This window comes from Narcine bancroftii, chromosome 8, assembly GCF_036971445.1.
Source record: "Narcine bancroftii isolate sNarBan1 chromosome 8, sNarBan1.hap1, whole genome shotgun sequence".
Lineage (NCBI taxonomy): Eukaryota > Metazoa > Chordata > Chondrichthyes > Torpediniformes > Narcinidae > Narcine > Narcine bancroftii.
In genome coordinates, this window is record NC_091476.1 from 58,288,719 (window position 1) to 58,315,879 (window position 27,161).

The following is a 27,161-nucleotide window of genomic DNA, read 5'->3' on the forward strand; positions in this document are numbered from 1 at the left end:
TTTGATGGTTCAGAATAATCCTGTTTTTTTCTATCAAGATTTGAGTCAAGAAATTATGTTTCAACGACGCGAATTTAATTCTGTGAAATAACGGTTGTGGAAAAAAAGACATAAGGCAACATTCAGGTATCCTGCGGTTCTGAAGATTTTTCAGGATGGAAATCAGCCAAAGTTCTTTGACAATCCTAAAGAGATTATGGACTTTGCTCAGTCTCTACCAATCATGCAGTTTCAGGAACGATGTAGTCCTTCAAGATCTCCAAAGAGAGTAGAGATGTAAGGTGGGATCCAGATTTTTAAAAGAAATGGAAGCAATGGTGACCGAAGTGGTAACGTTGATTTAAAAAAATAAATCTTTTATCTTTTTTTTGAGAAGAGTTTAAATAGTTTAAATAATGATGATAGTTTAATGAAATGGGAGTTGAGTTTCCAGAAGTCATCAGCTACCTGTGAGTTATCTCACACCCAATATTTTGGGGGAGTTACCGCTTTGGGCGGTTTAAACAGGAGGAGGTAGTCGTGACCTCTGACTTGTTTTTTTTTTCTTTTTAATTTTTGTGTTAAGAAGTGAAGGTTTTTTTTAAAATAAATAAAAAATTTTTTAACTCTTTGTTTTCTGATTGTAATTGAGAGGGAATTAGGAAGTTTTTTTCTCTCCTTTTTTTTGGGGGGGGTTCTCTTTTTTCTCTCTTTAAGAGGATGATGTCACAGAAGATAATAAGTCAAAAATTGAGGATGTTGAATTAGATGAAGAGGAAGATGAGGGGAAAGGTGATAAGAAGAAAAAGAAGAAAACCAAGTACAAATACATTGAGGGAGAAGAGTTTAATAAAATTAAGTTAATTTCGATAGAGAATTTTGAAGATGTTATAAATGAAGAATATGGAGAATTTTTTAAGAGTTTAAACTTTTTTTTTCTTTTTTTTTTACATAAGGAGAGGGGAAGGGAATAAAAAGTTTATCTGATTGTTTTTCTAAGGGATGTTTTTGTTCTCTCGATGAATTATAAAGGAAACTTGGTATTAATGGAAATTCTGTATTTATGTATTATTAATTATGATTTTTTTGTATAACAGATATGTGGTTGATATATGATTTTAATATTTGAACTTAGTTTTAAAGTGGATTTCATTTGTTAAATACATGTATTATGTTTGATTTCTTTCTTCTTTCTTTGGCTTGGCTTCGCGGACGAAGATTTATGGAGGGGGTAAAAAGTCCACGTCAGCTGCAGGCTCGTTTGTGGCTGACAAGTCCGATGCGGGACAGGCAGACACGATTGCAGCGGTTGCAAGGGAAAATTTGTTGGTTGGGGTTGGGTGTTGGGTTTTTCCTCCTTTGCCTTTTGTCAGTGAGGTTGGCTCTGCGGTCTTCTTCAAAGGAGGTTGCTGCCCGCCAAACTGTGAGGCGCCAAGATGCACGGTTTGAGGCGTTATCAGCCCACTGGCGGTGGTCAATGTGGCAGGCACCAAGAGATTTCTTTAGGCAGTCCTTGTACCTTTTCTTTGGTGCACCTCTGTCACGGTGGCCAGTGGAGAGCTCGCCATATAACACGATCTTGGGAAGGCGATGGTCCTCCATTCTGGAGACGTGACCCATCCAGCGCAGCTGGATCTTCAGCAGCGTGGACTCGATGCTGTCGACTTCTGCCATCTCGAGTACTTCGACGTTAGTGGTGTAAGCGCTCCAATGGATGTTGAGGATGGAGCGGAGACAACGCTGGTGGAAGCGTTCTAGGAGCCGTAGGTGGTGCCGGTAGAGGACCCATGATTCGGAGCCGAACAGGAGTGTGGGTATGACAACGGCTCTGTATACGCTTATCTTTGTGAGGTTTTTCAGTTGGTTGTTTTTCCAGACTCTTTTGTGTAGTCTTCCAAAGGCGCTATTTGCCTTGGCGAGTCTGTTGTCTATCTCATTGTCGATCCTTGCATCTGATGAAATGGTGCAGCCGAGATAGGTAAACTGGTTGACCGTTTTGAGATTTGTGTGCCCGATGGAGATGTGGGGGGGCTGGTAGTCATGGTGGGGAGCTGGCTGATGGAGGACCTCAGTTTTCTTCAGGCTGACTTCCAGGCCAAACATTTTGGCAGTTTCCGCAAAGCAGGACGTCAAGCGCTGAAGAGCTGGCTCTGAATGGGCAACTAAAGCGGCATCATCTGCAAAGAGTAGTTCACGGACAAGTTTCTCTTGTGTCTTGGTGTGAGCTTGCAGGCGCCTCAGATTGAAGAGACTGCCATCCGTGCGGTACCGGATGTAAACAGCGTCTTCATTGTTGGGGTCTTTCATGGCTTGGTTCAGCATCATGCTGAAGAAGATTGAAAAGAGGGTTGGTGCGAGAACACAGCCTTGCTTCATGCCATTGTTAATGGAGAAGGGTTCAGAGAGCTCATTGCTGTATCTGACCCGACCTTGTTGGTTTTCGTGCAGTTGGATAATCATGTTGAGGAACTTTGGGGGACATCCGATGCGCTCTAGTATTTGCCAAAGCCCTTTCCTGCTCACGGTGTCGAAGGCTTTGGTGAGGTCAACAAAGGTGATGTAGAGTCCTTTGTTTTGTTCTCTGCACTTTTCTTGGAGCTGTCTGAGGGCAAAGACCATGTCAGTGGTTCCTCTGTTTGCGCGAAAGCCGCACTGTGATTCTGGGAGAATATTCTCGGCGACACTAGGTATTATTCTATTTAGGTATTATTTTAATATTGATTTTTTTTGTTGTTAAGTTTTATCCTTTTTTTGTAAGTGGGGTTTTTTCTATTTTATTTACAACATTGTTAATTAATTCTTCACTCTTTATTTGGGGGGGGAGGGTTGGACTAATTTTAAATTAGACAATTAATGTTGCGTTATAATTATTGGGGGGGGGGGTTAATCTGTGTAGTTTAATGATGTAGTATTCTAATTTTTATTATCTTATTTTTTATTATTTCTTTAAATGTAATTTTTATTTTATTCATGTCATAAAATTTTAAATAAAGTTTTAAAAAAAAGAGAATCTTTTCTGTTATATATTATGTATACATTTTTATATTTCCTTTTGTTATGTTAATGCATGAGATTATTATATTGAACTCAAAAAGTATGTAAATTTCCTACGCAGTCTCATCACCACTCTCCCCTCTCTCTCTCAGTGCGATTTTGTCTTCATACTTCTTAAATGAATGCCTGAACATTCACGGAAAGATGGGCTGCATTCTGAGTATCCTGGGATCGACAGTGATGGTAATCCATGCTCCACAGGAGGAAGAGGTCAGAACCTTGGCTGAAATGGAAGAAAAACTGAAAGATCCAGGTAGGAACAGATTGGCTAAAAACCTGGCCGAATACTTTGATTAAACAGGTCTCAGAGGACGAAGGACACTTGATGCTGCACCTCCAGAGGTTTTACATAAAATGGTATAGCTCTCTGCAGGTCCTTGGGCCCTCATCAATCTCACACTTCGCTCCCACACTGCTCATAACTGGCCATTTTCCTGTTACCAATCTACAAGAAATAAATATCAATAATATTGAAACAGTGCAGAGAAGATATACAAAGATGCTGCCAGAACTTGAGGACCTGAGTTGCAGGAAAAGGATATATTCCCTGGAGCCTCAGACAATGAAAGGATATTTGATAGAAATGCACAAAATTAGGAGGAGTGTAGATGGAGTAAATGCAAGCAGGTTTTTTCCAGTGGGGTAGGGGACAAATAAACTAGAGAACATGGGTTAAGGGCGAAAGTAACAGGTATAAAGGGAACATTAGGAGGAATTTCTTTAAGCAGAATCGAAGGTGTGGTATGATCTGCCAGCTGAAGGGTGGAGGGGTTTCTATTTTGACACTGAAGAAATATTTGGAAAGGAACATGAATAGGAGGGCAATGGTCCAGGTGCAGGTCAATGGGACAAGCAAAATAATAGGTTGCCTCAGACTAGATGGACCAAAGGGCCTTTTTCTGTACTGCAGTGTTCTATGGTTCCAAAAATCCCCACTGTACCAGCATCTGTCCCAGGCAGTGTTCCAGGCAACCACCACTGTATAAAAAAAAACCTCATCTCTGGCATCTCCTAAACTTTCCTCCACTCCCCTCAAATAGATGTCCTGTGGCCGTTCCCCTCATTAACAAATATAACATTTTGATACTGTCACCTTGGGGGTGGGGCAGGGGAGATTAGTTCTCTGGCACGGAGTCTGGATCTGTGGCTTAGGAAGGAAGGGAGGAGGAGAGCTGTAGTGATGGGGGAATTCCATTAAGGGGACAGATAAGAGGTTCTGTGGAAGAGATCAAGAATCCCAGATGGGATGTTGCCTCCCTGGTGCCACGGTCAGAGATACCTCAAATCTAGTTCATGACATTCTCAGGAGGGAGGGTGAGCACCGAGATGTCATGGTCCATGCAGGGACCAATGTCATGGATAGGAAGGCTGAGGAGGTCCTGCAAGGAGAGTTCAGGAAGTTAGGTGCTAGATTGAAGGGCAGGACCTCTGGGGTAGTGATCTCAGGATTGTTAACCCACGCCACGTGCTGGGGAAGTTAGAAATAGAAGGATAATGCATCTTAACACGTGGCCAAAGATATGGTGCAGGAGGGAGGGCTTCATGTTTCTGGATCATTGGGCTCTCTTCCAGGGAAGGTGGGACCTGTTTCAATGGGATGGTTTACATCTGAACAGGAGGGGAACTAATATCCTTATGGGAAGGTTTGCTGGTGCCTCTCCTGAGGATTTAAACTAGAATGGGAACCAGAGTGCCAGAGTAGATAGAGGAGTGGAGGAGGGAAAATATGATGTGAAGACTGCGTATAAAGTCAGAAATTAAAGGGTTGTTCATGGTGAAAATGTTCTCAGTTGCATCTATTTCAATGCCAGGAGTATTGTAGTTATGAAATTGTGACCATTCGTGAAACTTGGTTGCAGGAGGAGCAGCTCAAAGTTCTGGGCTTCCATTCTTTGCTTTAGACGCGATATCCAGCGATTATCAAAATAATTTTTCAGAGCCGAACTGACCTCACAGGTTGATTTGAAATTAGAAATTCGATTGTCCTCATTTCAGTTAACTCCCTCTCCTCTCTCTTTCCATTTCTTCTTTAACTCCCCCTATTGACTTTTCTCTCCAACTCTCTCTCAAACTGTGTGCCATTGTCTCCCAGCCGCAAGCAGACGGAAGAATCCCATCATCAAGGAGAGCAGCTTCCCAGGCAGGAGCAGGACCTCAGGTTCAGTGGCATCCCTTCCTTTCCTCCCTCCTCGGTACACCAGATGTTGACTCCAAACCCTCCCCTCGGCCTACTACTGCACACGAGCTCTCCAGTGTGCATTTGTGGTAGGCCTAGGGGAAGATTCGGAGTCAGGACTCGGGAGCTCCAGTGACTGGGGTGACAGGAACCTGCTGACTCACCAGTGAGTGTTCCACCAGCCTGAGAAGCCTCTCCGGGGATCAGCAGTGTCAGTGATTGTCAGCAGCGATGTGGCCAGCATTTTTCTAGGTGAGAATTAAACATTATTTTAAAATCTTAAAAAGCTTCCCTTGTTGTTTAAACACTGTCACAAGTGATTTGCTGTTGCTGCTGGGCTGTTTTAAAAAATGACAGTTCTCCGAAAAAAAAATCATTTATCTGACATCCCAACCTTTTTGGATAATCAGAGTTGTAATGTAGAGATACCAACTAGAGAGGGTACAATACTGGATCTCCTATTAGGGAATGAGAAGGGACAGGAGACAGATGTAGATGTAGGGGAACATTTTGGATCCAGTGATCCAGTGCCATTAGTTTCGTTAATTATATATAAAGATAGGTCTGGGCCTTGGGTTGAGATTCTAAATTGGAGAAAGGTAAATTTTGAGGAAATGAGAAAGGATCTATCTAGAATGTGTGGATTGGGATAAGTTGTTTTCTGGCAAGGATGTGCAAGGTAAGTGGAGGACCTTCAAAGGTGAAATTTTGAGAATGCACAATTTGTATGTTCCTTTCAGGATTAGAGACAAATTTACCTTCTGCCCGAGATACACAAACCCAACCATCTGTGTTTCTGCCTGCTCCTAGTTTCATCTTACCTTGACTCTATCCTTTCTCCCCTGGTCCAGTCCCTCACCACCTACATCTGCGACACCTCACGTACCCTCCATTCTCCTCAATTACTTCAGATTCCCTGAACCGGACCACTTCATCAAAGACCCAACCAGTCACCTTCTACCACCACCCTTCTCCGCCTGGCAGAACGTCCTCACTCTAAATAACTTTTCCTTTAATTAATCCCACTTCCTCCAAATTAAAGGAGCAGCCATGGGTACCCGCATGGGTCCCAGTTACGCCTGCCTGTTTGTGGGCTTTGTGGAGAAATCCATGCTGCAAACCTACATAGGCAAGATCCCTTAACTCTTCCTCCAGTATATTGACAACGACATCAGGACTGCCTCATGCCCCCGTGATGAGCTTGACAACTTCATCCACTTTGCGACTAACTTCCACCCTAATCTGAAACTCACCTGGTCCATCTCTGGTAACACTGTTCTCTTCCTGGATCTCTCCATCTGCATCTCAAGAGACAAGCTTTCCACCGACAAATTCTACAAACCCTCCTGGACTACACTTCCTCTATCCCCTTCTCTCAATTTCTCCATCTCTGTCGCATCTGTTCCCAAAATGATGTCTTCCGTTCCTGATCCTCTGAAATGTCTGCTTCATCTCCACCACCCTCACCGTTTCTCCCACTCTCTGCCCCCCTCTGCCTCCAAACGCAACAATGAATCCCCCTCATCCTCCCTACCACCCCTACAGCCTCCACATCCAACACATCATTCACCGGAATTTCTGGCACTTACCAGTTGAGGTGGTGAATGCGGGCTCAATTTTAACACAACAAGAATTTGGACAGGGTACATGGATGGAAGAAGTGTGAAGGATTATGGACGGTTGCAGGGAAGAGGCAAAAGAATAGAAGGGCCAAAGGGCCTGTTTCTGTGCTATGGTTTTTTGCTATTGCTGCCTCAGGAAAAAGGTGCTGACTGTCTACCTATCTATGGCCCTCATGATATTATATATCTTCTTTCATCCTCCATCCTGTAGTTTTCCAATCCAGGCTACATTCTGATAAATCTCCCCTACACCTTCTCTAAAGTTACATTATTCGTATAATAAAGCATCCAGAACCATGCATTAACACCAAGTGTGGTTCATCGAGCTGCAACATCACCTCACGGCTCGTGAACTCAATCCCCGGACTAATGAAGGCCAGGACATTGTTCGACTTCTTAACCAATTTGAATGACAACCTATGGGCCTGGACCCAAAGATCACTCTGTTCCTGCACACACTAAGGAAATTCTGCCTTACTTCTGGGATAATTTGGTCAGCATTGGCAGGTTGGGCTGAATGGCCTGTTTCCACACTGTGACTCTATGCTCTGGTTATTACCTTCACCCCATTCACTCCCATCCCCCATCCCCACCTCTCTGTCTGTAGCCTCCTCTATTTGCCAGTTTTCCAGCTGGCTATCTTTCCTAGCTGAAGGTCAGTGTTCTGAACTTCTTTGCATTGTACGTGTATGCACACACACACACACACACACACACACACACACACACTATCACAATCACATACATGAGGCAGCACGGTTGGCGTAGCAGCACAACTCACACTCCCACATCCGCTCTCTCGCACCCTGTCTTTCTTACGCTCTGTCGCGCATGCTCTCGTTCTTGTGCTCTCGCACTCTTACACTTAAACACAAACACTCTCAAGATTTGTGTCGGTTGAACAAATTCGAAGTATTGGCAATCATGGGCATGTTAGTACAAAACCAAGATCTTTATTTACACACAAAACAACTTTACAACAGGAGGCTGACACACCTGCATGCAAATCAGTAATGCTCTGAATCAAGTTAACTTAACTATGCTGATGTTATTTCAAAGGTGCAAACAAATTCTGTATTCCCACTCCACCTCTCCCACCTTCTGTCTACTATCCTGCCACCTCTTGGCCTCTCTTCCCCCTTTTATACTTGCTATCTCCCTTCCCACTTTAGTCTTGATAGAGGGTCCCTGACCTGAAATGTTGACAGATTATTCCTCCGAACGAATTCTACTGACCCACCAAATCCCCCCAGCTTTTCATTCCAGCACCTCCAGTCCTTGTGTTTCTCCTGTTTCTGCCTGGCAGGTTTCATTGCGTTTGCTGTGTGTGCCATGACCACCTGCCTGACTCTGATCCTGCTGGTTTCCCCCCGCTACGGCCAGAGGAATGTCCTGGTCTACATCCTCATCTGCTCCTTCATTGGCTCCCTCTCTGTTTCCTGCGTCAAGGGTCTGGGGATTGCCATCAAGGAACTGTTAATGGGTCATCATGTGCTGTCGTCTGTAATGACCTGGATCCTGCTGGTCTCCCTAATCATCTGCATCAGCATCCAGATCAACTACCTGAACAAAGCCCTGGATATCTTCAACACTTCCATCGTAACGCCCATCTATTATGTCTGCTTTACCACTGCTGTGATGACCTGTTCAGCTATCCTCTTCAAGGAATGGTACCACATGACCATCGACAACATCCTGGGAACCATCAGTGGCTTCCTTGTCATTGTACTTGGTATTTTCCTGCTGCATTCCTTCAAGAACATCAGCTTCACCCTGGGCAACCTACCTCCGTTCCTCAGGAAGAAAGAGCTCAGGGGAACCTGGAGCAGGTTGGACCATAGCTCTGCCAATCCAGGGGACGGGAATGTCCAGCCACCAAATCCAAGCCACCGATGCATAGTTTCTCCTGCTAGCTGAGATGGACAGGAGTGGAACTTATTGAGGCGTGTAGCTTACTCCTATACACTCTGGTTGCTTGGCACTCATTCATTCAGCATTCCTCCTGAGGTGGTGACTCCAGGTTGGAGCACACCCTTCCCTTCTGGTCAGCTGGGACAAGCTGGCAGAGGGTTCTCCTGTGATCCTGACTCAAGTTGAGGGTCTTGCCCCTTCCAGAGGCACTGGCTCTACTGAAAGGGTTCTGTTCCCCAGCATAGTTAGAACCGGAGGGAAAGAGATGAGCCCTTCCCTCTGCATGTCTGAGGCTGTGTTGTAGTGAGCACCAATGGTATGTTGGCATCGCTCACACTGACACTGATTGATGTGGAATTCCAACCTATCCATTAAATCTTTGATACATGGCAGCAAAGAGTTTAATTCACTTGTCCTTCTCAGAAAAAGTAGAACATCAGCACCATACAGGACCATCAGCAACAATCTAACCCTTCCCATTTCACACATACACAGCACTCTATTTTTCTTATATCCATATACCTATCTAAGAATGTCCCTATTGTACCAGCCTGCACCACCGCCCACTGTATTTCAGGCACCCACCCACCACTCTCTCCGTAAAATAAATAAATAGATAGACTCAAATCTGGAGTCACCTCCAAACTTTCCTCCACTCATCTCAAACAGATATCCTCTGGTATATTATAAGCCTCCTCTCATCCTCTGTTGCTCAATGGAGTAAAGCCCTTGCTCTGTCAACCATAAGACATGTTTTCCAATCCAGGCCACATCCTGGTAAATCTCTTCTGCACCTTCTCTAAAGTTACATTATTCCTATAATAAATCATCCAGAACTGTGCGCAATATACCAAGTGTGGTTGAACCAGAGTTTCATCGAGCTGCAACGTTACCTCATGGCTCGTGAACTCAATCCACAGACTAATGAAGGCCAGGACTGTGGTGAATCTCTGCCAAGCTGCTTGTCTTTCCTCTGGCGAGCCTTGCTGTAGTAACATTGGCTGTGCATTATCTCTACTGTTAAGGACACTCCCCTTGGATATAACTGTATATGCATTTATTGTCTTTCATTATTGTACCATGAGTTTCTGCTAATAAAAACCATGATTATTGTTTGTCCACATCGTCTTTGTCGCCTTCATCAACTGGCACTACGATTTTATTAGCAGAAATGGATGCAGCACTCAAGCCAGAGCGGCTGATAATCGACCAGTCTGCCCCGAGGGCCAGAGAAATTTTCAACCACCGGATTGCTTGTTTCGATTACTACATGGCTCGAAACAACGTGGTCGATGAGGCGATACAGTGGGGCCACCTGAACTCTCTGCTGGGTGAGGTCCCTTTCGCAGTAACGCAAGGAGCTACCACTCTGGCTATTGCCCCGGAACGTCTGACTGCTTACTATACAGCGCCACAGAATATGGTGCTTGCTCAACACAAGTTGCTGACTAGACACCAGAAACCCGGGGAAAGTGATGCTGCCTATGCACTGGCCCTCGACTCACTGGCAAATGAATGTGATGTCAGAGCAGTCAATGTGCAACAACACCGCAATGCCTTGAAGCTGGATGCTTTAGTCAATGGGATTGACTCGTTACATCTGACAGAGGCTGCTGGAGACGGAGCCCTTAACCTACGAACAGTCACTCTACCAAAACACTGAGAAGTGCCATGCAGTCCAGTGAAATGCTAGAAACTGAAAAGGAAACATCCAGGAGTGCTGGAACCCCGAAGAAAAGAAAGGCAAACTCCTGCCTGAAAAATGCTACTTCTGTGATAAGAGCTGGCACCCCAGACAGAAGTGCCTGGCTCAGTTTGCTACCCGCAGCTATTGTGGGTAACTCGGCCACTTTGCTAAAGCGTGTAAGACAAAAAGTACTCCCACTGATAAGAAGAAGAGAAGTACCAAGAAAATGCGTCCTGGAGCTGCAGGAATGGAAGACAACTGTGAAAAGGGGGAATCTTCAGACGAGCAGGCTGAATCGACTTCAAGTGACAGCGAGGTGAGATCCCCTGTGTTAGCTCGATTGACTCCAAAGCTTGGAGGATGTTACAGACTGGAACGGTCGACTATGAAGGGGGAGGTGAATGGTAAGACTCTTGATTGTCTAGTAGACTCAGGGAGTGCTGACAGCTACATCCACGCGAGAGTTGCAAGAGCCTTAAATTTGCGGAGATATCCAGCGAACCGAAAGATATCAATGGCTTGTAGTGAACTTACAAAAACTGTATGGGACAAGTGTAAAGTTACTTTAAATTTGCAGGGACATGACTTGATCCAGTGTGCAATGTATTGTGTAATGAATTGTGTAGATGACACAATTTTCTTGTTTATTTTTATTGTGTGATGACATTGTTTAATGGTTTTATTGTATTGTATATGTATTGTAAATGTTGAACATTTAATGGGTTTGGATGGGGGTGGGAAGGGGGGGAGGGAAGGTAGGGGGAGAAAAGGGAAGAAAATGCCATTGTGTATATTTAAGAGGGAAATGTTTGTATGTATTTTGATTGATATGGTTCACAGTGAAAAATTTAAAAAAATTAAGTCTTTAAAAAAAAATTAACTGGCTGATGTGTGGGTCTTTATTATGCCGGAGCTCTGCACCTCTGTAGTACTGGGGTTAGATGTTCAATCTCAGATGAACAGTGTAGTGTTAAATTTCAGTGGGCCACTACCCACACATACCATCCCCCGTGCTAGTTACTGTGGTCTGTCCACATTAAAGATCAAAGTTCCCTCCCTTTTCAGTGATTTATCCCCCGAGTATTGGCTGATTGCCACTAAGAGCCGTTCTTACAGCAAAGAGGATCGTGAGTTGATCAAAGCTGAGACCCAGAGAATGCTTAAAGAGGGAGTGATTGAACCCAGTATGAGTCCATGGTGAGCCCAGATGGTAGTTGTGAAAAATCACATGAAGAAATGACTGGCTATTGACTACAAGCAGACAATCAACCGTTTCACTAACCTGGATGCCTACCCCATCAATGAAATGATAAATCAGATAGCACAATACAAAGTGTACTCCACTATCGACCTCAAAGCAGCTTATCACCAAATTCCCATTAAAAAAAAGGAACTACCTATACAGCCTTTGAGGCTGATGGGGGGTTATACCAGTTTAAAAGGGTACATTTTGGAGTCACTAATGGTGTTTCAGTGTTTCAGAGGGAAATGGATAAGATTGTTAGGATGTATGAGTACAGGGTACGTTTCCCTATCTGGATAATGTCACTATCTGTGGGAAAACACAGGTTGAGCACAACAACTTAAAGAAATTTTTAGCAACAGCTAAAGAACTCAACAATACATTTAACAAGTGCAAATGTGTGTTCAACGCAACAGAGCTACCCATTCTGGGCTACATTGTCCGCAAGGGTGAAATCCACCCCAACCCAGAAAGAATGGCCCCCCTTAAGAAGTTATCACCCCCCAAAAGCCCTTAAAAGGTGTATGGGATTCTTTTTCTACTACTGCAAATGGGTTCGGGAGTACGCCATGAAACTGTTTGACACTAAATCTTTTCCTCTCTCTCCAATGGCCTTGAAGGCTTTCGAGAGAATTAAAGCTGATATTGCCAAAGATGCACTCTCGTCCATTGACGAGGATGTCCCATTCCAATTGGAAACTGATGCCTCAGATTGTGCCTTGGCAGGAACCCTTAATCAAAAGGGCAGACCTGTGGCATTCTTCTCCCACACGTTACGCGGACCTGAACTTAAACATCCTGCCATTGAAAAAGATGCCCAGGCTATTATTGAAGCTGTTCACTACGGAGACACTTTCTAGCCGGCAGAAAATTTACTCTTGTCACTGATCAGAAATCTGTAGCCTACATGTTCAGTACTAAACACAAAAGTAAAATCAAGAATGATAAGATGACACGCTGGCAAATAGAACTCTCAACTTATAATTATGAGATCCAGTACAGACCGGGCAGGTTAAATGATCCCTCTGACGCATTGTCACGATCTGCTGCTGGTGCTCAGCTGGAGGGGCTAAAAGAGATCCATAGCAGACTGTGCCACCCAAGAGTCACGAGATTCTTCCACTGCATAAGGGCTAACAACCTTCCTTACTCTCTGGAAGAAGTCAGGAAACTGACTAAAAGCTGTCCTGTTTGCACAGAATGCAAACCGCAATACTTCAGAGCTCCAGAGGCCACTCTCATCAAGGCAAACCGACTTTTTGAGAGGATTAGCTTAGATTTTAAAGGGCCGTTACCTTCCAACAACAAAAATGTATATTTCCTTACTGTTATTAACGAATATTCCAGGTTTCCCTTTGCGATACCCTGCTCTGACGTTTCGTCAGCATCTTTCATTAAGTCACTTGACAGAATTTTCAGCATTTTTGGTTTTCCAAATTACATTCATACCGATAGAGGCTCAGCATTCATGAGCGCTGAACAGCAGCGAGCCCTGCTACGAAAGGGGATCACCACCAGCTGTACCACGAGCTACAACCCTCAGGACAATGGGCAGGTTGAAAGGACTAATGCAGTCTGGAAGACTGTTAATCTTGCTTTAAAAACACATGGTTACCTGGTGGCAGGAGGTGCTGCCGAAGGCACTACATTCTATTCGGTCTTTATTGTGTACTGCAACAAATCAAACACCTCATGATTTCCTAGGAAATCAGGAACTGTGATGGACTTGCCAGCCTGTTTATCTGAGCCTGGAACTGTACTGCTGAAGACCCACGCTCGGGCGTGTAAAACAGACTCCTTAGTCCAACCAGTTCAGCTACTGCATACTAACCCCAACTACGCTCATGTTAAATTCCCAGATGGGAGTACTGACACTGTACCCCTAAGAGATCTGGCCTCGCCTGGTTCGCTCCTTCCTCGCACCCCTACTCAGAGTGAGCCTGAGAGGTTGGACTCACCCCCCCCCCCCCACCCCCAGCCTGTGACCCCGAGTCAGCTTTCAGATGGCCATGCTGAGGCTCCACTGCCTCATGCTGGTGATTCTGGAGCGGGTCCAGAAGCCAGTCCTTCCCACACTACAGACCCAGGACCTGTACCAGTTCCCAAGGTTGCAAAGGAGCCACCTGTTCTGAGACGAAGTATCAGAATTCGTAAACAACCTGATAGGCTGACATGTTCATAAAACATTTCATTATATTTTGATTGCTTGCTAGATACTGGCATATTTTGACTGTTAGAATATCTCAAGCCCAAACATGGTATCCATGTATCACTTGCTTCAGTCTTTCCTAGCAGCTGTCCTTTTGATTTTAACCCTTCTTCTGCCGGGGGGAGACTGTGGTGAATGTCTGCCAAGCTGCCTGTCTCCCCTCTGGCAAGCCTTGCTGTACTAACATTGGCTGTGCATTATCTTTACTATTAAGGACACTCCCCTTGGATATAACTGTATATGCATCTATTGTCTTTCATTATTGTACCATGAGTTTCTGCTAATAAAAACCATGATTATTGTTTGACCACATCATCTTTGTCTACTTCATCAACTGGCTCTTCAAGGACATCACTGGGCTTCTTAACTACCCGATCAATTTGAATGGCAACCTTGAGGGATCTTTGGGCCTGGACACACTAAGAAAATTTTGCCTTACTTCTGGGACAATTTGGTCAGCATTGGCAGGTTGGACCCACACTGTGACACTATGCACTGGTTATCACCTCCGCCCCAGAGCTCCTTGAATTCTCCATCCGCGTGCACACAGGCGTGCGCAGACTCTCACGTACTCTCATCAGCATGCATCTATATACACACACATACACCCACACACTCGATCTGAGGTGGTTGAACAAGTTGAAAGAGTGACAATCCTGGCCACATGTTAGTGCTGCTGCTGCTGCGCCTTGCTGAGGAATGGGGTGATGTTGAGGGTCCCGGTGCTAAGAGACAGCAGCTCCACCAGCCATGCCACTCAGAAGAAAGTGCTTTGCTCCCTCTCCATAAATTGGTTTGGCTGTAAGCTGGGATGGTGATGAAAGTAGAGTGACAAGGCTATCATCCTCTGGGCTGGGGCTGTTGCAATGCTTGAATACTTCGAGCTTTGGAGACTGATCAGACCCTGGAGTTCCTGCAATGGAAGATTCTGGAACTTTTTTACCCCATCCTTTATCCAAACTAGCTGGAAATCAGAAACCAAAGCAATCTTGATGAAGTGTTCTGGGCTGAAAGGTTGTCTGTTTTTCTCCCACTGATGGATGCTGCTTGACCCACTGAGTTCCTCCAGCAATTGTTGATTTGATCAAAAACAGCAAATACTGGAAACATTCAGCAGGCCAGGCAGCATCTATGGGAAGGGAAACGGGGATGGTTGGCAAAGTGGTTAGCACAATGCCATTACAACACCAGATATCGGGAATGGTGTTCAAATCCTGCACTGTCTGAAAGGAGTTTGTACATTCTTCCGTGTCTGTGTGGCTTTTTCCCAGAGGCTTCAGTTTCCTCCCACCATGCAAAATGTAAGGGGGTTGTAGGTTAATTGGATGTAATTGGGTGGCCCGGGCTCACGGGCCGAAATGGCCTGTTATCGTGTTATATGTTTAAATTTTCATCTCGGGGACCCTTCATCAGAATTCTGCGTGACACTGCAATGGCCCTTGGACCACGACTCTTCTGAGAAAGTGTGTTGAGGCAGGGTGTAAACCATAGCGCATACAATCCTTATTACTCTCTCTGCCGAGGGACTGGTGTTTAGTTTAGTCGTATTCTCCACTCAACTCTGCTAACTGCTTTAATTCAAGTGACTGATAATGCTGCTGAGTGAATATATATTTTATGATACTGATTGTAATGGTGTGCAGGAATCTTTCGTCACAATATTATTCACCTAGTCACAAGTGAAACAAGTCAACTGGGGCTGATACCTTGATGAAGGACTCATGCCTGAAACATTGGTTCTGTATCTTTACTTTTGCTATATAAAGGACACTGTTTGACCTGTTGAGTTTCTCCAGCTTTGTGTTTTTATTTCAACCACGGTGTCTTCCCCTAGATTTAGAGGAATGGTTCAGGTATTCATACCTTCAAGAACTCTCTGGGAAATGAGCTGCTGCTTGCTGTGCACCTGGTCCCATTATTGTAGTTCTCTGTCACAGGTAGTCTCATCCCTCTCAGTGAGGGAACAGCCTGAATAGTTGGGTCCTTCGAACAGCAGACCTAGTGACCTTCTCCCCACTCATGATCATTTTATTGTCATGTGCACAAAATATTTGACCTGTAAATACACACAAATACATACATACACATGTCAAGAAAGAGAAGCTGGGGCGGAGATCACCCCCCCCCCACCCCCTCCGAAGCCACTGCCGAATGCACCCCCGTAACATCTGTAGCCATATGGCCTCCTGTGCAGTGAACCTAAATTGTCTTGAGTCTCCCTCCTTGGTTTCTGGTTCCCTGGGTTGTTAACCTTGTCAATGTGCCTTGAATAGCTCAATGCTTTATCTATTTATACCCAGGCTCCTGATGTCACTGACAGCGGCCAGCATCTGTTATTTCTCAAGGTGCCTGCTCCTTTGATTTATGAAGGCCAACATCTCTCTTTATCTACCTGTGATGCCACTTTCAGAGAATTGTGTTTCTGTACCTCATTCCTCAGTGCCCTACTGTTTACCACGTAAATCCTACCTCAGTTAGTCCTCCTAAAATGCAACACCTCACATTTACTGCATTAAGTTATTTCTGACATTTTGCATCTTAATTTTAAACTCCTCCCACTTATAGGGTCACACACAGCATGGAAACAGCCCAACTTACCCTTGCCGACCAAAATATCGCAGCCACTCTAATCCCACCTCCCTAAGTTTGGCTGATATCCTTGAAATCCATCCTATCCATGTATCTGTCCAATTATTTTCTTAAACTGCAGTTGTTCCCGTCGCAATGGTGCCTGGTCAAATACCATATACACTCAGGTAAAAGTTGAATTATCTGGACTATTTTAGGACAGCACGTTTGGTGTAGTAGCAGTTAGCACAACACCTGTACTGTGCTAGCGATCAGACCCAAGGTTCGAATCCCATGCTGTCTATAAGGAGTTTGTACATTATCCCCATGTCTGTATGAATTTTCTATGGTAACTCCAGTTTCCTTCTACAGTTCAAAACGTACCAGGAGTGTAGGTTAATTGGGTGTAAATGGGGTAGCAGTTCTGGGCTACAGGGAGAGGTGGAGCAGGCTAGGGTTTTATTCCTTGGAGGATGTGGGGTGATTTCATAAAGGTGTACAAACTATGAGAGAAACACGTGAATACAGAGTGTCTCTTCCTCAGAGTAGGGGAAATCAGTAACTAGAGGTCAGAGGTTTAAGGTGAGGGGAGAAAGATCTTACAAGAACCAGAGGGGTCACTTTATTTTCACACAGTAGTGGGTATATGGAATGGACTGCTGGTGGAGCTGGTTGAGGCAGGTACCAATATATTTGGATGGATACATGGATTTAGAGGTGCCATTGTTAGCGCAATATCTTTACAGCACCAGCGATCGGGACTGAGGTTCAAATCCCACGCTGTATGTAAGGAGTTTGTATGTTCTCCCCATGTCTGCCTGAGTTTTCCCTGGGGGGCTCCAGTTTCTTCCCACCATTCAAAACGTATGGGTGGGGGGGGGGGGAGGTATAAGTTAATTGGGCAGCACAGGCTTTGGGCCAAAAGGTCCTGTCACCATGATGTATGTTTAAATTTTTAGGAATATGGTTCCAGTGTGGGTGGGATATATTGGACAGTGTGGACAAATTGGGCTGAAGGGTCTGATTCCAGGCTGTGTGACTGATACCTGTTTTACCAGAAACTAAATTTCTGAATACTGATTCACCTTGGCTCCCTCCCAAGATACCCAAACACCAAAGAACACATCCTTCAGCAAATAAATGTTCTCAAAGTGATACCAAGATTGGAGCAATTGTGGAGGAAGAGGAGGGCAATTGTGGTAGGAGACTCCATAGTTAAGAGGACGGATAGGGGATTCTGCGGACGCAGCAAGGAGAACCGGATGGTGGTTTGCCTCCCTGGTGCCAGGGTCCGAGATGTTGCTGCTCGTGTCCCAGATATCCTAAAGTGGGAGGGACAGGAGCCAGAGGTCGTGGTACATGTAGGTACCAATGACATAGGGAGAATTAGAGAAGAGGTCCTAAAAAGTGAGTACAGGCAGTTAGGTAGGGAGTTAAAAAGAAGGACCGCAAAGGGGGTAATCTCTGGATTACTCCCTGTGCCACGTGACAGTGTGAATAGAAATAGAATGAGGTGGAGGATTAACACGTGGCTGAAGGGGTGGAGTAAGGGGCAGGGTTTTAAGTTTCTGGATAACTGGGACCTTTTTTGGGGGAGATGTGACCTGTACAGTAAGGACGGGTTACACTTAAATCCCAGGGGGACCAGAATCCTGGCAGAGGTATTTGCTAGGGCTACTCAGGATCCTTTAAACTAGAATGGTTGGGGGGAGGGAACAAAATAGTACAGAGCAGTAAGGAGAAGGTTAGAATGCAAACAATGAAAGTTTGTAGTAAGTATTTGAATATGGATGGGCAGGTGATAGAGAAGGGAAATGCTCTGGAAGAAGATGAAGGGCAATTGGCAGGAAAAGTAAATAATGTTGTTCTTAAAGATGAGGGAAAACAGGGATTAAAAAATGGGAAATCCCTGAAATCCATATATTTTAATGCCAGGAGTATTGTAAAAAAGGTGGATGAGCTGAAGGTGTGGATTGATACTTGGAAGTATGATGTGGTAGCGATTAGTGAGACATGGTTGCAGGAGGGATGTGATTGGCAACTGAATATCCCTGGGTTTCGTTGTTTTAGGTGTGATAGAGTCGGAGGGGCAAGAGGAGGTGGGGTTGCATTGCTTGTCAGGGAAAATATTACAGCGGTGCCTAGGAAGGATAGATTAGAGGGCACATCCACGGAGGCTATTTGGGTGGAACTGAGGAGTAGGAAAGGAGAGGTTACACTTGTAAGGGTGTATTATAGACCACCCGGAGGGGACCGAGACCTAGAGGAGCAAATCTGTAGGGAGATAGTAGATATTTGTGATAAGCACAGGGTTGTAATTATGGGAGATTTTAATTTTCCACATATAGATTGGGAAACACATTCTGTGAAAGGAATGGATGGGTTAGTTTGTGAAATGTGTGCAAGATAGTTTTTTACAACAATATGTAGAGGTGCCGACCAGAGAAGGAGCGGTGTTAGATCTACTGTTGGCAAATGGGATGGGTCAAGTGACGGAGGTTAGTGTTGGCGAGCACTTCGGGTCCAGTGATCATAATGCCATCAGCTTCAATGTCATTATGGAAAGAGAGAAATCAGGGCCAAGGGTTGAGGTTTTTGATTGGGGAAAAGCTAGATTTGAGGAGATGCGAAAGGACTTGCAGGGTGTGCATTGGGACAATTTGTTTTGTGGGCAGGATGTAGTAGAGAGATGGAAGTCTTTTAAAGATCAGATTTTGAGAGTGCAAAAGCTTTATGTTCCTGTTAGGTTAAAAGGAGGGGCAAAAGGTTTGAGAGAGCCGTGGTTTTCAAGGAATATTGGAAACTTGGTTCGAAGAAAAAGGGAGGCGTACATTAGATATAAGAAGCATGGAGTTAAGGAGATGTTTGAAAGATACATTGAATGTAAGAGGAATCTTAAGAGAGGAATTAGGAAAGCTAAAAGAAGGTACGAGAAAACTATGGCAAGCAGGGTGAAAACTAATCCAAAAGAGTTCTACAAATATGTTAATGGTAAGAGGAAAGCTAGAGACAAAATTGGTCCCTTAGAAAATCAGAGTGGAAAACTGTGTGTGGAACCTAGAGAAATGGGGGAGATATTGAACAGTTTCTTTTCTTCGATATTCACTAAGGAGAAGGATATTGGGAGATGTGGGATAAAAAAAGCAAATTGGGTAAATATGGGGAATATAGAGATTACAAAAGGTGTAGTTTTAAGGCTTTTGAAGAATATAAAGGTGGATAAGTCTCCGGGACCAGACGGGATCTTCCCCAGGACATTGAGAGAAGCGAAGGAGGAAATAGCAGAGGCTCTGGCGGTAATTTTTCAAATGTCATTAGATATGGGGATAGTGCCGGAGGATTGGCGCATTGCGCATGTGGTTCCGTTATTTAAAAAGGGTTCAAGGAGGAAGCCTGGCAACTATCGGCCTGTAAGTTTGACGTCTGTGGTAGGTAAATTAATGGAGAAAATTCTTAGAGATAGTACTTATAAACATCTGGATAGACAGGGTCTGATCAGGAGCACTCAACATGGATTTGTGGGAGGAAGGTCATGTTTGACCAATCTGATTGAATTTTTTGAAGAGGTGACTAGGAATGTGGATGAGGGTAGCGCAGTGGATGTTGTCTATATGGACTTCAGTAAGGCCTTCGATAAGGTACCACATGGAAGGTTAGTTAGGAAGGTGCAGTCTTTAGGTATAAATTTTAAGATAATCAAATGGATTGAACATTGGCTGAAAGGGAGAGGCCAGAGAGTGGTAGTGGATAATTGTCTGTCAGGTTGGAGGCCGGTGACCAGTGGTGTGCCTCAAGGATCTGTATTGGGCCCATTGTTGTTCGTTATATACATTAATGATCTAGATGATGGGGTGGTGAATTGGATTAGTAAATATGCAGACGATACTAAGATAGGTGGAATAGTGGATAATGAAGAAGGTTTTCAAGGATTGCAGAGGGATTTGGGCTGCTTAGAAAAGTGGGCTGAAAAATGGCAGATGGAATTTAATGCTGATAAGTGTGAGGTGCTTCATTTTGGTAAGAAGAATCAGAATAGGACATATGTGGTAAATGGGAGAGCATTGAGGAATACAGAAGAGCAGAAAGATTTAGGAGTAATGGTACATCGTTCCCTGAAGGTAGAAACTCACGTGAATAGGGTGGTGAAGAAGGCTTTTAGTATGCTGGCCTTTATCAATCATTGCATGGAATATAGGAGTTGGGAGGTGATGTTGAGATTGTATAAGATGTTGGTGCGGCCTAATTTGGAGTTCTGTGTGCAGTTCTGGTCGCCTAATTATAGGAAGGATATAAACAGAGTGGAGAGAGTGCAGAGAAGGTTTACCAGAATGTTGCCTGGGTTTTAGCATCTGGAGTATGGGGAGAGATTGGACAGATTGGGTCTTTATTCTTTGGAGCGTAGAAGGTTGAGAGGGGATTTGTTAGAAGTATTGAAGATTATGAAAGGGATAGACAGAATGGATGTGGATAGACTATTTCCGTTAAGAGGAGAAAAGTTTAAAACAAGAGGACATGAGTTAAGAATTAAGGGGCAGAGGTTTAGAGGTAACATGAGGGGGAACTTCTTTACTCAGAGAGTGGTAGCTGTGTGGAATGATCTTCCGGGAGAAATAGTGGCGGCGGAGTCAATTGTATTATTTAAGAAAAGGTTGGACAGGTATATGGATGAGAAGAAGATGGAGGGTTATGGGCATTGTGCAGGGAGGTGGGACTAGAAAGGGGTGTTTGGTTCGGTGCGGACTAGAAGGGCCTAATGGCCTGTTTCCGTGCTGTAATTGTTATGTTATAGTATGGGGCCAATTCAGATACTCAGAAGCAGCCCATTTCCCAATCTGATGATTATTCATTACTACTCGTGTGCAGTCTGCAAAGCACACTGCTGTTACTGCGACACCACCTCCCAAACACACGACCTCAATGGCCAAGGAAGCTGGCAACAGGAACACCACCACTTGCAGATTCCACTCCCTGACTGGGAAAGTATATCAGTGTCCCTCCATAGCTCTGGGGGCTAAACCCTGCAACCCTATCCAACTGGCCCTTTATCAGGATGGCCACATTTCAAGACAGAACACGGTCATGAAATGTTGCTCAAGCGAGCACCCACCCTCAACCCAAAACCTTCCCCGTGTCCATGAAAACCATTAGTTGAGGTAGGCCATTCTATTCTCTCCCAGCCCCACTCCTGTCTTCTCCCCATAACACTGGATACCCTGACTATTCAGATAGCTATCAATCTCTGCCTTAAATACACCCAATGACCTGGCATCCACACCAAATTCCAGTGGTTCACCTCTCTCTGGCGAAAGAAATCCCTCTTCATCTCTGTTTTAAATGGGCACTCTTCAATCCTGAAGTTGTGCCCTCTTGTCCTGGACACCCCTACATGGGAAACATCTTTGCCACATCTACTCTGTTCTAGGCCTTTCAACATTTGAAATGCTTCAATGAGGTCCTCCCTCATTCTTCCAAACTCCAAGTCCAGTCCAAGAGCTGTCAAACATTCCTCATATGCTAATCCCCTCATTCCAGGAATCATTCTCCTCTCCAAAGCCAGCACATCCTTTCTTAAAGAACCCCAAATTGTACTCTATAGTCCAAGAGAGGCCTCACCAGTGCCTCAGTCCTTGCTTTTGTATCCTATTCCTCGATATGAGCAGCAACACCTCAACCTGGAGTTTAACCTTCAGGCTATCCTGCACAATGACTCCCAAGTCCCTTTGCACCTACGAATTTTGAATATTCTCCGCATCTCAATAATAGTTGGCTCTTTTATTCCTTTTACCAAAGTGCACGTCCGTACACTTTCCCACATTGTATTTCATTTGCCACTTCTCTGTCCATTCTCATTTATCCTAGCTTCACTGAAGCTTGTTTCCTCATCCCTACCTGTCCCTCCACCTACCTTTAGATCACCTCAAACTTGGTCACAAAATCATTTATTCCCAATCTAAATCATTGATATACAACATAAAAAGTGGCCCCAACGCCAGCCCCTGCAGAACACCACTGGTAACCAACCAGAGTAGAGTCCGTTTATTCCCACTCCCTGCTGATTGTCCAATGGAGACCTGTGCTAGTTTCCTTCCTATGATTCTCTGAGCTCTCAGCCTGATGTGCGGCACCTTGTCAAAGGCCCTTCTGAAAATCCAAATATACAACACCCACTACATCTCCTTTGTCCAGCCAGCATGAAGTTTCCTCAAAAATGCAGTAGGTTTGTCAGGCACAATTTTCCCTGCTGACTGGCCATCTCCACTTCTAACAGGTCTATAATTTCCTTTCTTCCTCCTCCCTCCTTCTTTTAAAGAGTGGAGTGACCTTTGCAATTTTCCAATTTTCAATGCCTCCATAATCTCTATAGCTACTTCTTTCAGAAGCAGAGGGTGCATTCCATCTGGTCCGGGAGACTTATCTCCCCTCAGACCAGTTTCCCAAGCATCTTCCCTCTGGTGATTGTGACTATACTTGCGTCTCTCCTGGATAATCATAAAAGACAAGTATGTGTTTCACAGTGAAGACTGACCTCTGTACAAAAACAACCCTGAAATCATTAGAGTGGTTTGGTTGTGCACAATTTTATTAAAAATAAATTCCACCATGCTTTATTTTAGGATAGCATTCCAACTGTTTCAAGACATATTACCATTATTTATGATCTGTTTTAAGAGTGGTCTCCAGTCATCAGACACAGTGGAGTTGCTGCAGTACCTCCCACTGCCACTGGAGAGCTCTGCTGCCTGCTCCACACTGCTGCTGTAGGAGGGCCCATCCCCAGCATCACCAGCTCTCCCACACATCCATCCCCATCAGTCACTCAAACTCTCCGAAGACATCTTGCTTTTCTGTGTCTGTTCCAGCCGATTGAGAATGAACTGGCTAGTGTCAATGAAACGTTCCACACAATTGACCAGGCAGGTTTCAGTTCTGCTGTCGAGCCGTGGGCCTGGTTTATCCATACATTTGTCCTACCCAGGGAGAAGAGAGTTGTCAACAACGAGAAGAGGGAAAACTAGCTGTAGCCTAAACAGGTCCCAATAAAGGGTTCCGACCCAAGACCTTGTCTGACCCCTTTGAGAGGTTCTCCATTTGATCAAGCTGCCAGCATCTGCAGCTTTTGTTTCTTGATAATTATGGGAAGCTTTGGAAGAACACAAACCACTAATTCTTGCTTTGGAGAAAGCAATGGAAAGAGCAGTGAGGAGGTCCAAGGGGAAATCAAACCATCTCCACCACTCTGGCCAGCTGCTCTCAGAGACACCCTAGTTAGGCACTAATTAGGGTGAGGGCAGTAGTTACCCAGCCTGAACATTGCTGGTTCGGCACTAGTTAGGGTGAGGACAGTAGTTACCCAGTCTGGACACCACTAGATAGGGTGAGGACAGTAGTTACCCAGCCTGAACATTGATAGTTAGGGTGAGGACAGCAGTTACCCAGCCTGGACACTGCTAGTTAGGCACTAGTTAGGGTGAGGGTGGTAGTTATCCAGCTTGGACACCACTAGTTAGGGTGACGGCAGTAGTTACCCAGCCTGGTCACTGCTAGTTAGGCACTAGTGAGGATGGTAGTTTACCACCCTGGACACTGCTGGTTAGACACTAGTTAGGGTGAGGACAGTAGTTACCCAGCCTGGACACCACTAGTTAGGCACTAGTTAGGGTGAGGGTGGTAGTTACTCAGCCTGAACACCATGAGTTAGACACTAGTTAGGATGACGGAGGTAGTTACCCAGCCTGGACACTGCTAGTTAGGCAGTTTCCCACACTGGACACTACTAGTTAGGTAGTTTGCCACCCTGGATGCTGCTAGTTAGGTAGTTTGCCACCCTGGATGCCGCTAGTTAGGGTGAGGATGGTAGTTACCCACCCTGGACACCGACCGTTAGGTAGTTACCCACCCTGGACACTGCTAGTTAGGCACTAGTTGTGTAGTTACCCACCTTGGACAGTGCTAGTTAGGGACTAGTTAGGTAGTTACCCACCCAGGACACCACCAGTGAGGTAGTTACCCAGCCTGGAAACCGCTAGTTAGGTAATTACCCACCCCGGACACCGCTAGGTAGGTAGTTACCTACCCTGGACACCGCTAGTTAGGTAGTTACCCAGCACAGCTCGGTCAGCCCGTGCACCAGCTGCTGGAACTTCTGCTTCTGACTCTCCACCTCGATGAACTGCTGCAGGTGCGGGTCGGCCTCCATTCCCGTCGGCTCCATCCCCGGCCCCGGCCCCGGCCCCGACCTCGACCGTCTCGGCTCGGCTCCTGCTCTGACCCCGCCGCCGACTCCGATCCACCCGGCGCCGGCTCCGACACCCCTGGTCAGCGTGTCTGCCGCTCCGACCTTCAATCCCCGCCACCGGAACCGGAAACAACGCGCAGACCTCAACATGCTGGCCACCTGGTCCGGCGCAGACCGCAACATGGCGGCGACCTTGTCCCACGTGGACCTCAACATGGCGGCCCCTGGTCCCGCCTTGAATGTCAGCAGATCAAACAGTGGATCTTTGAGCAAAGGTGAAAATACAGAACAAATGATCGACAAATGTCGGCGGTCGCCGGAATAAATGGGGGGGGGGGGGGGGTGCGGGGTCCCAAAGGCGGGAGGGGGCCGCAGGGATCGGGGGTTGTCGTAAGTTGCTTTGAGGGGAAGGATGGTTGAGGTGGAGGGGGATTTTAGGGGGAGTGGGTGAGGGGAAGGAGGTGAGGGAGCTGACCGTGGAGTGGGGGAGATAGATGTAGTAGTGGGGAGGGGGGGGTGAGCTGATCTGGGGGGAGGGGGAAGAGGACAGGGGGAGGAAGGACTGGTGGTCGATGTTCATGCCGTCCTTTTCCCGTCTCTTTTAATCCAGACGTGTTAAATTCTCACCCCTCCCCTTATAACATCCATCGAACTCCTTGAGTTGGTCTGGATCCTCCCGCAGAACTGCATTCTGTTTCTTCCTTGGAGAACAGCCCTGCCCAAAATGTCTGGAATATTATCTGTGAAAGACCAGCTGGGTTCCTCTCGCATTTCCGTGTGTTCAGTGTCATCATGCCGTCAACCCACCCCTCACCCCCATACCCTATCACACACCCCTCACCCACACCCCTAACCCCCACACCCCACATCCCTCACCCACACACCCCTCACCCCTATTCCCTTCACCCCTGCACCCTTCACCCTCACACCCACAACCCTCATCCCACAGCCCTTACACCCCTCACACCCATACCCCTCATCCCACATCTCTCACCCCTCATCCCACATCTCTCACCCCTCATCCATCACACCCATCATCTGCACCCTTCATCCCACATACCTCATCCTCCAAACCCCACATCCCCACCCCCACAACCCTTATCCTACACCCCTCACCCCTACACCTTTCATCCCTCATCCCACATACCTCATCCTCCACACCCCTCACCCACACACTGCTCAACCCCACACCCCTCATCCTCCACACCCCTCAACCCAAGACACCTCACCTACCACACCCCTCAACCCCACAACACTCATCCCACATACCTCATACACCACACCCTCACTCACACCCCACACCACTCATCCCACACCCCTCACCCCTATTCCCTTCACCCACACCCCTCATCCCACAGCCCTTACTCCTCACACCCCTCACCCGCACATCCCTCACCCCTACTCCATCACCCCTACTCTCTTCACCCACACCCTCATCCCCCACATCCCTCACCCAGCACACCACTCATCCTCCACTCCCCTCAACCCCATAACCCTCATCCCTCACCCAAACCCCTCACCACGACACCCTTCATCCCTCATCCTCCTCGCCCTTCACCCCTCACCCCCACACCATTCACCAACAGACCACTCACCCACCACACCCCTCAAACCCATGCCCCTCATACCACATCCCACACCCACACACCCCAACACACTTCACCCACACCCCTCAACCCCATACCTCATCCCACACCCCTCACTGACACTATTCACCCTTCACCCCTATACCCCACATCCCTCACCCACACACACCTCACCCCTACTCCCTTCACCCCTGCACCATTCACCCTCAACCCCTCAACCCTCAACCCACAGCCCTTACACCCCTCAACACCATACCACTAATCCTACATCTCTCACCCCTCATCCCTCACCCATATTCCCTTCACCATTACCCCCACACCCCTCACCTACACCCTTCATCCCTCATCCCACATACCTCATCCTCCAAACCCCACATCCCTCACCCCCACACCCCTCACCCACCAAACCACTCAACCCCATACACCACAACACCCTTCATCCCTCATCCCACATACCTCATTCTCCACACCCTTCACCCACACCCCCCTCAACCACACACCCCTCATCCTCCACACCCCGCAACCCCAATCCCTAACCCACCACACCCCTCAACCCACAACACTAATCCCTCACCCCTCAACCCTCATCCCTCACCCACACTCCACCTTTCATTCCTCATCCCACATACCTAATCCTCCACATCCCTCACCCCACACCCCTCATCTCACACCTTACATCCCTCACCTGCATATCCCTCACCGCTACTTCGTCACCCCTACTCTTTTCACCCTCACCCCCACACCCCTCATCCTCCACATCCCTCACCCAGCATACCCCTCATCCTCCACACCCCTCATCCCCATAACCCTCATCCCTCAACCAAACCCCTCACCACTACACCCTTCATCCCACATCCCTCATCCTTCGCCCCACACCATTCACCACCAGA

The 27,161-nt window shown here is 46.2% G+C and overlaps 1 protein-coding gene and 1 pseudogene across 1 annotated transcript; one reads left to right on the forward strand and one right to left on the reverse strand.

Moving 5' to 3' along the window:
* LOC138740726 (magnesium transporter NIPA2-like) overlaps window positions 1-9,861 on the forward strand; it is a 32,128-nt pseudogene extending 22,267 nt beyond the window's left edge.
* A 13,146-nt stretch (window positions 9,862-23,007) lies between these two features.
* timm8a (translocase of inner mitochondrial membrane 8 homolog A (yeast)) lies at window positions 23,008-24,926 on the reverse strand. Its single transcript, XM_069893800.1, has 2 exons — window positions 24,551-24,926; window positions 23,008-23,417 (listed from the first exon to the last, which is right to left on the reverse strand). Exons 1-2 carry the CDS (start codon window positions 24,899-24,901, stop codon window positions 23,259-23,261), a joined length of 510 nt encoding a protein of 169 aa, XP_069749901.1. The 5' UTR covers window positions 24,902-24,926; the 3' UTR covers window positions 23,008-23,258.
* Between the last annotated feature and the right edge of the window lie 2,235 nt (window positions 24,927-27,161).